Here is a 13,995-nt window from a genome sequence, read left to right on the forward strand (position 1 = left end):
TTAAGTTGTGCCAGGGCAGGTTTAGATCGGCTATTGGGAAGAATTTCTTTACTGAAAGAGTGGTGAGGCTCTGGAATGGCCTGTCCACGGAGGTGGTGGAGTCACCATCCCTGGAAGTGTTCAAAAAACGTGTGGACATGGTATTTCAGGACATGGTTTTGTGGCCATGGAAGTGTTGGGTTGATGGTTGGACTCTGTTATCTTAGAGGTCTTTTCCAACTTTAATGATTCTATGATTCTATGGCTGAAAATTTATCTGGTGCATGACTGAACTGCAACATCTCCTGTCCTGTTGTGGCTGCGTAAATGATGGTAAAGAGGCTGGGGGGCCTTCAATGAAAGGATGCTGTGAAGTGAGCTGACAGCTGGACAAGTTGTTCTGGGGGAAAGCAGTGAGTGTGGCTTGCAGGCTGTGGGTCGGATGCTGTAGGCTAGATAACAGACTGTGTGTGGATTTGGTTTCCTAATCCTGTGCTCGCTGTGGGAGACTGTGTATTGGTAGCCAGCATTTATACCTCTGTTGTCTCAGCTAGAGTTATCCTGGACTGTTGCTTCTTCGTTAGACATAAATTGCTATAGAGACTTCGTTTAATTTTTTTATTTCATACTGGATGTAAATCTGACTCTTTGGGTCAGATGTGGTATGGACAAAGCTATAGGTAGTTCAGGTACACATTTTCTTAACTGCAAAGAAATTAATTACTGTGTTACTGTGTGCCAAGAAAATGTGTTTCCATTTTGAAAAAGCTGCTTTCTGAAAAGTGCTTGGAAAAAGGAACTCTCAGTCAGCTAAAGCTGACTAAGGAAATAACAAAAAGCAAGAGTTTACGGCCACCAAGTATCATCTAGGTTTGGATACATGTGCTGTTATTTCTTACATTGTTTCATATCTATGTGAAATGTATTAACTGTAATGTAATTACAGCATATATATTTATATATATATATGTATTTATATACCTTGTTGTTATACCTTTAGCCCTTTAAATACTGAAAGTTATGCATAAAGTTTACCTGCTTGTACATAACGTGAAAACCTTTTGTGAATGGTATATTCTCAATAACAGAGGTTTTTCTATCTTGTTCTCCAAACACTTTAAAGAGATGGAGGAGCTGGCCGAGCATGGTACTTTCTTGCCTTATAATATGCAAGGACTGACAGATGAGCAAATCGAAGAACTGAAGTTGAAGGATGAGTGGGCAGAAAAGTGTGTACCAAGTGGTGGAAGTGTCTTCAAGAAGGATGAAATTGGGCGAAGAAATGGGCACGGTAAATTAGATGTAGATATTTGTTACTTTCCTTGGGGACACAGATAATCTGTAATATAACAGGGAACTTAAAAACCATAATTCATAATTCATAAATCATAATCCTTTCACTTTTACCTCACTGTCCTGGAAGAAGTAAAAAAGCAAGGAGATGCTAAATATACGTTTGATTTCAGGCCAGCATGTTAGCTGGATTGTGTTTATTTGATAATTACAAAAATCATCCTCTGTATAAACTGTATGAAAGGCAGTCATAGATTTATTAAGTAGTAGCTATTTCAGGAACCTGTTTTCACAACAGATTAGCCAAACTGTCAGTTACACACATAAGTCTTCTCCCTTGGACTAGGACCTGCCATAACGTTGACGTAAAAGCCTAAATAGTAGCGTGTATCTTCAGTGCCTATGCTGTGTAACTTTGCAGCTATAGTACTCTGAAGTACACTACAAAGATAAGTAAACAGTTATCAGAAGCAAGTTTGACTGTTCCACTTGAATTTGTTTTCCCTATTTGTAAATTTATACTTGAGTACTGTTTTTCTCTGGAGGCTCCAAGATAGATTAACAGCTTGTTTTCATAATATTTCTCATGATTTCTTACTCACTGCGACTCAGACTTACTGAACTCAACTCCTGGCACTCTTTCTAAGTCCAGCCAGGTGGTTGTGCCTCAGCACAAGCACCACTCCATAGCTGAGAGCATGAGGAGTGGTTGCACAGAAGAGACTGTGATGGTTTTCTTGCTGTCTGTCCCTGTACTCTTGACACCACGTCAGCCCTTGTGGGGTCAACAGCCTTTTAGATGTTCATTGCAGGGCAACTAAGTTAAGGAGGAGTCTTTGAACAATTTAGTCTTAACTTGTCATACACAAATGGCTTACACCAAGAGTCTTATTTTGGGGAAAATAATTCTAACACAACACATTGCCCAATCAAATTTAAGCCTTTGCTGAACTTGATTAAGAGCTTATATTACAGCAAAATGTTTTCCTTCCTAACTGTGTTCTCGGAAATGTTTAATTTGCTACAATGTCTTGTCTTGTATGTAGGCATGTGGACAAAGCCTGTACAACTTGTAGCTGTACTCTGGCATTTGTTTGTTAGCTGAAGGACAGCTTTGTAACACTAACAAATTTATAATATCGAACAGTGCATAAATGTGGGCCAAACTACATACCATCAAATGATGCATTTAAGTGTTCGGCTGTGAATATGATTTAATGGGATTGTTTGTAGTTGAAGAGGGCTTTTTTTAACAATAAAATAGCTATTATATGAAATGCACATTATATTTGCAAAACTGCATCTGATGTTAGATCAAGATTTTAATTAGAAAAAAGTCAGAAAACTCCAAGCTGTTGTCCCCACTTAAAGCATATCTGCCAGTACAGCATGGGAAAGAGAGTCTCTTGGTTTTGGTTGTGAGGAGTATGAGATTATGGCTGTTGCTTTCTACTCAGTACTTTTGTCCCAGATGAAGTTCCAAATACCAGTCAAATGTCTTCGTGGAAAAATAAGTTTGGGTCTTCCATGAGAAATACTGTTTTGTTTCTTAAGTTAGTAAGAAATATGGCAATGAACTATCAAGCTGGGAGACTGCAATTTAGTAATGTCTGTCTTGCTTTGTGATTTAATGTTTCATTTGCTTACAGTATAGAATAACCTGGACAGGTCATTTGCTTGATTTCTTTATAGTACATGTGGGCTACTAAATACATGTCTCTTATTTTTAGCTCCAAATGAAAAAATGCAGCAAGTTATAAAGAAGACAATAGAGGAAGCCAAGGCATTAATCTCTAGGGTAAGTCAACTGAAGTGGCATGTGGTATTTGGGACGTTCTGAATAGGTGCTATATAATTGGGCAGCTTAAGAAAAAATCAACTTTTTTCCAGACAATTTTTGAGTAATATCATGAAGCAATGTGTATAGTCTATTAAAAACTGACATTTTTGTTAATGATTTCCTCATGGCTTTTGGCAAGCTAGTTCAACAAGTTAAGGAATCAGATACTAAACTCCAAGTGAATGCTGGCAGCTGATACCACACTGAATGATTAAGTCACATTTAATTTTATTCATATGATCTTAATTTGCTATTGATGCATTCTTTAGGTGAATGTTTGTCATGTTTTCTGGTGAAAAATTAACTGTGTTCTGTGATGTTCTTGGAGTAAAATAACTTTTGCTCGTTAACATGGTCTTCTGAGTTTTATGTATAATTAATTGAAAAACATGTTCTAATCTCTTAGATTAGGCCTTTGTTTTACAAGCTCTTGGACTCATGCTCAGTCCCAATGAGTTTGTGTACTTGGAGATACGTATGAGGGTATGCCCTGATGGGACTATGGTCTCAATTATTCAGCTTCACTTTACCAAATCTTTAGGTGCTTTGTATTGTGTGTTAGCTTTCTTATGACTTTGAAACACAAATTAAGTAGTATTTATAATCTGATTTCTTTTTTGTAAACATCTGCAAGTCATTTTCTTCTCTGCACCCTTGCAGTTTTGGGAACTAGTATGTGTGGAACTTTAAAACAACTTTAAACCAGTTATGCCAGTAGGTAATATTATTGATTTTGTGGTGTTGCCTGTGCACTTAAGTTGTCCTTCTTGGCTGTTTCATTGCTGGTCAGTGGGGTGAGCAGCTCAGTGATTCCAGAGGCGCGTGGAGGCGAGCGGAGGAGCTGCCCCGTCACTGGGCAGCACAGCAGCCCAGCTGTTCTGAGTCACAGCAAAATCATGCAAAATGAGAGATGTTGCAGATTAAAACTGCTAGACTAAAAAGATTTTTTCCAGATGGACTTTTTTTTTCCCCATTGGACCACATCTCATCAGCTCTTTTTCTAAATCCTGAGGAAATAAATGATCTGTAGTCAAAAATACCTGCAGATCTGGTCTCTACTTTGCAGGTCTGCCAGGGTGAAACTTTGAACTATATACCATATTGTCATTTACAATAAAAAGTTCCAAATTGCCACAGTGCATGCTGACTTGCTCTCGAAATTACTGCCGTACATTGTTGAACAAAGTTAAGGATATTTTGGGAGGTAGTTTGTTAGGTTCATCACTTTATAATTAGGAAAATGAAGAAATATGTGTGTGCATTTAAAAAAAAAAAAATTGTCATCCTGAGACTGAGAAAGCAGTTGTACTTGCCAGTTAACTTGTTTAAGACTGTCCACAAGGAGGCAGCATTCTCTCTTTTTTATAAGCCTTGTAACTTAAAATATTAGAACTGTTAAATCCATAAGCACAAAACTTCTTCTTCCCTTCCAGATGCATCTTGTTATTTGTCTATCCATTGCGGTAGGGTTTGGAATGATCTCAAGTATTTGATCTTGCAGATCTCTGCATAAGCTGTGCAATATGCCAAGCTTTACTCTTCTGCTCACATGTGCTCTATTTTTTTCCTCAAGTTTTAGGCCCCTTCTCAAGCCCTCGCTTGGATTCTACTGTTTTGAGTCTTCTTTGTGAATCACAAGTACTTGGAACAAAAGACTCCCCATCCAGTTTCTGTGGTTATAGGTGGTTCAGGTGTACCTGTTGAATGTCTGTGTTCCACAGATCTTTGTTACTAAATGCCTCCTGCGCAATTTAGTGACATATCTTTTGGTTTTTTTTTTGTTTTTCCCTCCCCTGCCCCATTCCCCAGTGTAAGCAAGCAAAATGGAGGGGATGAAAGCGTAGTGGTACATTCAGAAACCAATATTCAAACAGGAAAATCTGTGCTTCTGGTGTCTTTGTGCAGCCACTTGGCCTGGCTTAGATATCCCATTGTTGAATCTTTGAACTGAGGACAAAGCAAAATCTGTCTCTGTTTTTTTTTTTTTTTTAAATTGCCACTCGTCCCTGCCTGTATTTCAGAAACAAGTTCAGGCCAACGTGTGCGTCACTATGGAGATGGTGAAAGATGCACTGGACCAGCTCCGGGGGGCTGTGATGATTGTGTATCCAATGGGATTGCCTCCGCATGACCCAATCACAATGGAGTTTGAAGATAAAGAAGAATTGTCAGGGACCCATGTATGCAGTAATGTATTTGGATTATTTGTACTGCCAGGGTTGAATATGTGCTGTTCTCTTCTCCATTTTATCAATGAAGTTTGTTTTCATTTGCATGACGGATTTTGTTTAATATTTTTGTCTGATAGTTTATATAAGAGCATACCAGTAGCTTAGCTAGAAGTTAGATGAGTTTATTTCCAATGTTACATACAAAATTCAGGTAAGTCTGGGACTCATTTTAAATAGTTTGTCATTTTTATCTAATGCCAGTATTGCACATGTATTGCCCAAAATGTTTATGTTAGGTTAAGATTGAATGAAATATGAATGAAAATGCTGCAGATTAGTATAAGGAGAAAAATATAGCAAAAGTATAGTGTAAAATGACACTGGTCTTTCTGTTAGGAATTCCAGAAATATCTTTCCAGAAAATTTTTCTGTTTTAAAAACCAAAACAAAACGGGGGGGAGGGAAACGAGCCACAACAACAACAACAACAACAACAACAACAACAAAAAACCAAAAACAACACCATACCAAACAAAACCGAAACCCTAAACTAACACCCTCCAACACTTCACCTTGTTTGTTGATCTGCCACAGGCTGGACTTGAAGTTATAGCGGAATCAGAAGCACAATTATGGTGGGCAGGAAAGGAGTTGAATAAAACAAAGTTGCTCTCTGACTATGTAGGCAAAAATGAGAAAACGACCATCATTGTCAAGATACAGAAAGTAAGTGTTGCTTGGAGATTTCTTTACGAGTTTTTCACCTTTGATTGTCTCAGTCTTTGTGGAAGAGAATTGTCCCTAAGTTTATAGAATGGATTAGAGTAGTTCTGGCCTGAGTGTCTCGAAACTGCACCTATTTTAAGGTTTGTAACTTTCTAAGTTTTTCTTTAGTAATTCCTTTGCCTGTCAGTTAAATACTTTAGTTGCTATTACTTGCTCCATAGCACTTTTCTAAAGTACAAGAACGAAGTATTTAAAAATAGATGAAATGCAAACTGAAAAGTTTAAAAAAACCTCAGCGGGCTCTCAGTTCCGTCTTGGTGCAAAGCACTGAGCAGACCCAGTCATGCAGTCTGCCCAGTTTTCTCATGGTACTTGCGAATGTTCTTCTGTCCATATTCTGGCCTTTAAAAAACAGTCTTAATGTTTTGTGTTTATGTGGAGTGGATGCCTCTCATCCCCATTTCAGTCTGTTCTGTGTCTGAAAGACAGTGTCTTTAACTTAGTAATTTTCTGCCTGTCATGCCCTTAGTTTCTTGATGGCATGTCCCCAAACTGTCTCAATCACCTTGGAAATGTAGACACACATCTTCTTTGAGATGATGGAGGTTATGGGAGAGCTCTTCCAAAGTGTTTGATGAGAACTTGCTGTGTGCTAGAAGGCAGAACAAGCTGCTGGGCCTGTGTCACCCAGTCATGTTGTCTGCAGCAGCTCACCCAAAGTTGCCAGCTGAATGTTTTTTAAGAAATAAGACTTGCCGTTGTCAGAGTTGTCAGATGAGGTGAAACAGATGAGGCCTTCTGTATTAATTGTGACCGCAGATCTGAGTCATCCTCTGGAGTAATGAGCTAAAATGAAGCAAAGATCTCCTGTTCTTCCTCAGTTTATAGACCTGATGCTTCAGCAGAAGCCAGTCATTAAGTGTATACTGGTGTCTGATGCAATGGCCATGCTCTTGCAATATCAGAATTAGCACCAAGCTACTGGGACTGTTCATTATTTTTTGGACAAAATGACTTCGTACAAACTGTGCAGTTGTTTTTGTCTTCAGTGAGAATGCCGTACTCAAGGGAAGAATGTTTGGGGTTTCAATTCATTTTCAGAGCTTTGTCAGAAGGTGCTTGCCATGTTCATGTGTTTATATATCTCTCTGTATAAAATCACATTCAGAGGGTTCTTTTGTCAATGTCAGATATTTCAGAGTACTTACCCTTAGCTCAGAATTATTCTGGAGCTGCGTTTCAGTTTCCTGTCAGTGAGAGCTTCTCTGCCACAGAAAGCATTAATGTTTTTGGCAGATCTTATAATCTGCAGGTGTCTGTAATAGAATTCATCAAAGATAAGTCAAGTGATTTATCTGTTTGTCATTTAGAAGACCAGAATTGTTTTCTTCTTCATATCAGGGTGACTGAAAAATTGTGTGACAACTCAACATTCACTGAAGTACAGGCTCCCAGGAACATTGTCCTTACCGTTTAATTAGTTGAGGGAACTCTTCAGAGAATGCAAAGTATTATGGTGATTTTCTATCTGACAAGAGATCCCTGCATTCTTGAGTTAGAGAGCTAAATTAAACCACCTCAGACCCTCTTTGTTCCAGAGAGGATTCACCATCTCCATTCAAACTATCTGTTTGCTATTGTTGACAGTAGCTGTCATCAGCTATTTTCTACTGTGTGCATCATTTCTTCCATGAGGACAATTGCCTGGAAAAAAAAATAAATTTCTTTTATTTGTAGTAACAAATAAAACTTCTTTTATTTATAGTGTTTTGTAACTGCCATTCTTCCTGGCATACGACTTTATGAAATTATATGCCATCTTGAGTCTGTATTAGCAGGGGAGCTGGAGATGGATGGGCCCATCCTGAGACATCTAGAGTGATCTTAAACCAGAGAGATTTATTATGTCTTTTAGAGCAGAAGTTTAAGTAAAATAGACTCAATCCTGTTTGCAGCTTCCATTGATATTCACAAAATTGATAGCATGATTCAGATGCTGAGATGAAAAAACAATTCTCACTTGAATGCAGCAGAAGTTCCTCAACATCTATTTTCCTGTCCTGAGGGACCTTATTAAATTTGAGAAATCCTATTTTCTGAAGGAAGATTTTGCTATCTTTGCAGAGCAGCTTCTCTTTTGTATTGCAAATGCCGTCATAAATAAAATTTACGATTTCCCTTTCAGAAAGGACAAGGAGCTCCAGGGCGTGAACCTCTGATTAGTCACGAAGAGCAAAAACAGATGATGCTGTATTACTACAAAAGGCAGGAGGAACTTAAGGTAACAGGGTCTTCTGACTGTAAGTGAGCTGTGCACTAACCACGGGTCACGTTTGTTGCTGCCTTCTTAACCTGTCCCTTCTGTTTACAGAAACTGGAAGAGGATGACGACGACTCATTCCTGAACGCTGAGTGGGCAGACAACCATGCCTTGAAAAGGCAATTTCATGGTGTGAAGGACATCAGATGGGGGCCAAGATGAAGCTCTGCAAACACCATTTTGCCTCTCAAAGCTGTTTGGTTGATACGCTTGTTTGCAACGAGAAGTTGTGTTGTGTGCAGTAGAGTCCTCTGATGGAAGCTGAAATTGTCACTTCCGTAGCAAATGCCTGTTTCAGCCTTAGGTTTTCAATAAACGTTTACATTTCTGTGTAGCTGTAGCAGCACTTGTCTCTACAAACAGAGGAATCAATCCTGTTGAAGTTCATTTTATTAGAAACTTGTAATTTGAATACTGAAATATTAACCCATTTCATAGATAATATATCTAGTACATATGCAGTAGAATGTTTGGTCATGTTTTGAGTGGTCTTTACACTTTCTTCCTGATTCTTGCACTTCTTTTAGATGGTGTTTTCTGTAGAAAGTAGTTTATTTTATAAGAAATCAGTTTTCCCAGGCTAATCCAATAAAAGTTAGTGATGTTTATATGCTTGTTTGCATTTCAACATAGCTAACTACAAACTATAATTTTTAAATGAGTTGACCTCTTAACAGTTGTTTAAATGAAGTATTTTTAGATAAACCCAAATAAAAAAAATCCTTGTGGGATGCTTAATTTTCATTCTTCTGGTTTACTTTTCATTGACTTTGGAAGCCAGCCTATTGACCTCGTTCAGTTTAACAAGCTGACAGCCATGATGCTTTCACATAAAGATTGACAGAAATCTGTATACAAAAATAAGCATCATTTGCAATTAGATTGGATACAATAAACCCAAGTTTATTAGAGCAAGATCTCTAATAAGGAAGTGTTTCTAAGGTTATGAATAGATTAGAAGTATTTAGTTTCTAACAAATCTGCATTTGAAAATGAAAAATCATTAAATTTATTGGAGAATGTTTCCATTATAGGCTTGATGTTTAGGATCCTGTTACCTTTTCTAAGATGTATCTTCAGTCAGTTCTGGGTGCAGGATTAACAAAGGAAATGCTAGCAGATTTGAAGCAAATGTGTCTGGTTTTGAAGGGAGGATTCTGATTTAGGGTAGCATGTGACTAATGGATAATTATCTCTTTAGAATTATCTGTGTAGATAATTAGAAACAAGCTGCTCGAGTTTTACATGTTTAGACTTCTGTGTCCTTAAAGGAGATGCTTTTCTATGGAGGCAGATTTGCATCCTCGCCAGGTCGCTGAGCAGTGGAAAGCCAGGGTGCCCTGAAAATTCCACGTGAGGATCAACTGAGTGTTTAAAAAGAGGTGAACTGCTGTGGGCACTTGGCCAACAACCAGAATGATCCTTGGTGGTCTTTGTTCACACCCCAGAGCAGTTGCAGGCAGGTGTGAGCTAGGGCAGCTGTGAGCTCTCACCTGCTCAGTTCTGCAGCATGGAAAGGCAAAGCAGCTAAGGACATGGGATTCGTAGTCTGCAATCAGCTTAAGCACACGAAGCTGCCCCTGCACACATCTGCTTCCTTCCCACCTGAGCCAAAACAGATCCCGTTCACAAACTATGTCAGTCTCAAGAACAGGCAGTTGCTCATCAACACGTAGTTTTAACTCAAATTTTGATGTGAAATATTTTTTGCAGGTGCCATACTATGGCACTGGGGTGCTAGGGCTGCTCAGCAGCTCTGGAAGTCTGATGGGTTACGTTTGCTCTCTGAAGTTACACACACGTTTGATGTTATTCATAGATAGTTTTTTTTCCTTATTCATGCCCTAATCCTCATGTCAGGAGGGTTTAGCAGCAGCGACACTTGAAAAGACAAACGTCTGGGAGATTATCAGCCAGAAGCTTCTTGCCTTGCCAAACCTGCCGGTGCAACAAGATGAAAGTAAATTCTATGGTCGTTGACCGTCCCCTAAAAATACCTGGCTGTGGCTCTCCAGATTCACAAATCTCAATACTTCTAGCTTAAATCTCTCTGCTTGAGTCACTGTAAAATAACAAAGAGAAAGTGTTTTGCTAGTCATTTTTTGACAATGAAAAAATCGTCACTTTCTATAAATGTGGTTGAAAGTTAAACTGAAGTGTTTGTTGAACTTGCAGCTGGAAGATTGAATACAGAAAACAATGCCTTTCAGTGAACCATTAATGGTGCTTTTACTTCCATCACTGATTCTTATAAGAAAGTTTGGAGTCTGGTAGTTCTACTTGAATATCAACTTTATACTAACATGTTTTTTTTTTAAAAAAATATGTGGGATTTTTCTAAGTTGTAAAATTTTAAATATTTTATATTTTAAAAGTACTTGGAATTATTTATGTGGCAAGAAAATAGAGCACATTTTAAAAGAACACTGTTCTACCACTTCACCAGTAGAAAATCAATGCCCTGTACAGCTCTTCAGAGATTTTCAATGATTCACAGAGCTGAAAGCTTTTTTCCTAATGTGCTCCTTTCCTGTCACCAAAGGGTGGAGTGAAGAAAATCTGAAAATAATTAATTCCTTAATATCACTGGCATGTCAGCCTGCAGTGGTGTAGTGAATGCTCTTGAACCACAACTGGGATTCAGAGCACTCAGTGAAAAAAAAAAATTATAAAAGTGATTGATTTATTACCAGTTGTTAGTCACCCAGCTGCAGCACCTGATCAGTCCTAACAGTTTGTAAGAGGCCTGGGTTGCTAGAGATGTTTCCATGGCTTTCAAGGGCACTTCTTTAAGGGTAAGTACTGGGAACATATTCATCAATGACCTGGAAGAAGCATGGAGCTTGCCCTCCTGGAGTTTGCTGATGACACAAAATGGGGAGGAGCATCTGACACAGCAGAAGGCTGTGCTGCCATCCAGTGAGACCTGGGCAGGCAGAGAGTGGAGTGGAGAGGAACGTGATAAAGGTCAACAAGGGCAAACATAAAGTCCTGCACCTGGGAAGGAATAACCCCGTGCACCAGCACAGATTAGGGGTTGACCTGCTGGGAAAGCAGCTCTGCAGAGAAGGACCTGGTGGGCAGCAAGTTAATTTTGAGCCAGAAATACAATCCTGTGGCCAAAATGCATTAAGAAGAATGCAGGCAGCAGCTCAAGGTTCTCCTCCCTCTCTATTCTGTCCTAGTGAGCCCACATCTGAAGCACTGTGCCCCCATTTCTGGGCTCCCCAGTTCAAACGAGACAGCCAACTACTGGAGAGAGTCTAACAGAGAAGTCTCCTTTTCTGAAGACTTTCAAAACCTGCCTGGATGTGTTCTTGTGCAACCTGCTCCAGGTGAACCTGCTTTAGAAGAGGGGTTGGACTAGATGTTCTCCAGAAGTCCCTTCCAACCCTCTGACTGTGTGATTCTCTGATTCTACAGATATAAAACCTCTCCCCTGCAGTGCTCTCCGTATGGCCAATTATAAATATGCTTCCAAAAAAATCAAATTACTATTTATAATTTAATGACTTAGGGTTTTTTGCTCATTTGTTCTCCCTTTTCCAGCAAAGTTCTAAAATATTTACATCCTTTTGGCAGACAGAAAAAATATAGCCCTGTTTATAAGCCTTTAAAGCAGGCTGTGTGGCAGCCTGGCACATTTAGTATCCAGAGGGAGTTATAACCTGGCAGCTCCCAAACTGAACTCCAGGGATTCCTTTGTTTCCTCTGCTTCTTGTGGCAACACTTCCCCTCCCCAAAATCTCATCTTTTCTATTTAACAAGGCAGCTGAGGACAGCCGGCCCTGCCATGTGGACTTTGTCCTGCTGACCTGGGAGGGAGATTCCTGAAGGACAGCTACCCGAGCTGGAGATGCGCTCTGAGATCAGGGGTTGCGGTGTGACCTTACCTGGCAGCACTTGTTTACTGGTAAAATTTACGCACCCTGGAACAATTTCTTAGTGGGAGTACTTATGTTCCTGCTCCTCACTGCTTGAAAGCAGGTTTTTCATTTACTTTGTCATAACTGCATTGAGCTCGGTGGCCTTCGCAGGAAGCTTCCCAGATGTTTTGGATAGGTTGTAACGAATGCTTGAAAATATCCAACTGAATCCCTCTTACAAACACAGCTTTCCTCTCAAATTAGTATTATTCAGAGGAGCTTGTTCTGTGGGCTCCCAGTCCTACAAATAACTGAAGTCATCACTGGCTTTTGGCCATTTGATTTAACATCTTCAATAGCAGGAAAATGTTCGGTGGCAGAAGAGGCAAAATGAAGATGACATAAGCAGTAAAGTACCTATACTCCCCAGATCTCGCTTGTTAAACCCTGCTGCACATCCACGACCACAAGTAACTGGTTTTCCCTGACAAAACCCTGACACATTGCTGGTACCTTCCTCCCAGCAGAGCTCTGTGCAGCTGGTGTATGTGTCAAAGGAACACAAAGTTTTATTACCTTTCCAAGACTTGTTGAGAGTTAGTGTTTCAGTGAAAAAGAGACTTTTGAATTACCATTGTACAGAGAATTCTGAGGCGGGTGTTTGGACACTAGCTTTGATTATGATGCTTATCATATTGTCATTTCATCTCTAAAAGTGAGGGAAAACAGGCATAGGAAATAACACAGAAGAAACTCCATTTTGTTCTGTATACCTTTGGCTGCTGTCCTCTACTGCAATTGGCCCTGTTTTCTTCTTTAGCTGAGAAAATTGCCCATAGGATCAATGGCCTTCTGAGTTCTCATGACAGCACCTGTGGATCTGCTGGATTCATTTATTATGGCTGAAATTGATTTAACTTACTGGAAGAAGATGAAAGAGTACAGGAACAAAGCAAAGCCTATGGATATTAAAATATCTAAAGAATTTGAGAATTATGAGATAGGAACACCACACGTAGGTTTGTAAATTTGCAAAAGCGTTTTATCTTTCTTCTAAACGGTTTATTTCTGGATGTTTGATAGGAGACGTGCCCTTCCAGAAGGAAAATCCATTCTCTATCAAAAGAACACGCACAATGGAATGTTGCTAAAATGTTTGTTTTGTGACCATATCACTACTCTGATTAATGGAAATTTATATTATGTGTTATGAAAGTTGCTAATGCCATTTCAGCCCTTAACGTGCTATTGAGATCTCCTTGGACGGAAGATTGAGAGGAAGCAAGGCATGGGCTCTTTGCTTTGTGTGGATGTGGCTCCTGCACTTCTGGAAGTGTCCCACCCCCTGGGGAGTGGGACAGAGTCCCTGGGGTGTGGGGCAGGTGCTGCTCTGCCCTGGGATGTTGCCATCGCTCTGGGCCTGTCCTGTGTCTGTTGGTGGGTTCTCCTGACTCTGCAGATATGTTGTTCCATTTTACCACGTGAGGGTCACGGGCTGGAATTTGGCTGCTGTATGGGAAGGTCTTAGAGCAGGGTAAGCCTAATATACACAGCATGTTTTAAAATACTCTGGTGATGTTTCCTGATTATTTTTCCTCTCTGTCCCCCCTTCCTCTGCCCACAAACCCTTGTGCTCTGCTGCAGGTTTTCCAAATGGCTGCAGGATGGGGTGTCTGTGGTGGGCTGCTGTTGCTGCAGAGGTGACCACAGCTCACAGGTGGTGAGCACCCAGACTTGACTCCATGCCTGAGGTGGTGGGCCAGTGGGTGCAGGAAGCTGGAGCCGCTGCTTTCAGGCGGA

The 13,995-nt window shown here is 39.9% G+C and overlaps 1 protein-coding gene across 1 annotated transcript; it reads left to right on the forward strand.

The window, feature by feature from the left end:
* Positions 1-1,104: 1,104 nt before the first annotated feature.
* LOC103778821 (chromosome unknown open reading frame, human C21orf59) lies at positions 1,105-8,491 on the forward strand. The gene is made up of 6 exons (XM_008946440.1): positions 1,105-1,270; positions 3,003-3,070; positions 5,134-5,292; positions 5,878-6,009; positions 8,195-8,290; positions 8,381-8,491. Exons 1-6 carry the CDS (start codon positions 1,105-1,107, stop codon positions 8,489-8,491), a joined length of 732 nt encoding a protein of 243 aa, XP_008944688.1.
* Positions 8,492-13,995: the final 5,504 nt, after the last annotated feature.

The sequence above is a fragment of the Merops nubicus genome, unplaced genomic scaffold (genome assembly GCF_000691845.1).
Source record: "Merops nubicus isolate BGI_N331 unplaced genomic scaffold, ASM69184v1 scaffold18940, whole genome shotgun sequence".
Classification (NCBI taxonomy): Eukaryota; Metazoa; Chordata; class Aves; order Coraciiformes; family Meropidae; genus Merops; species Merops nubicus.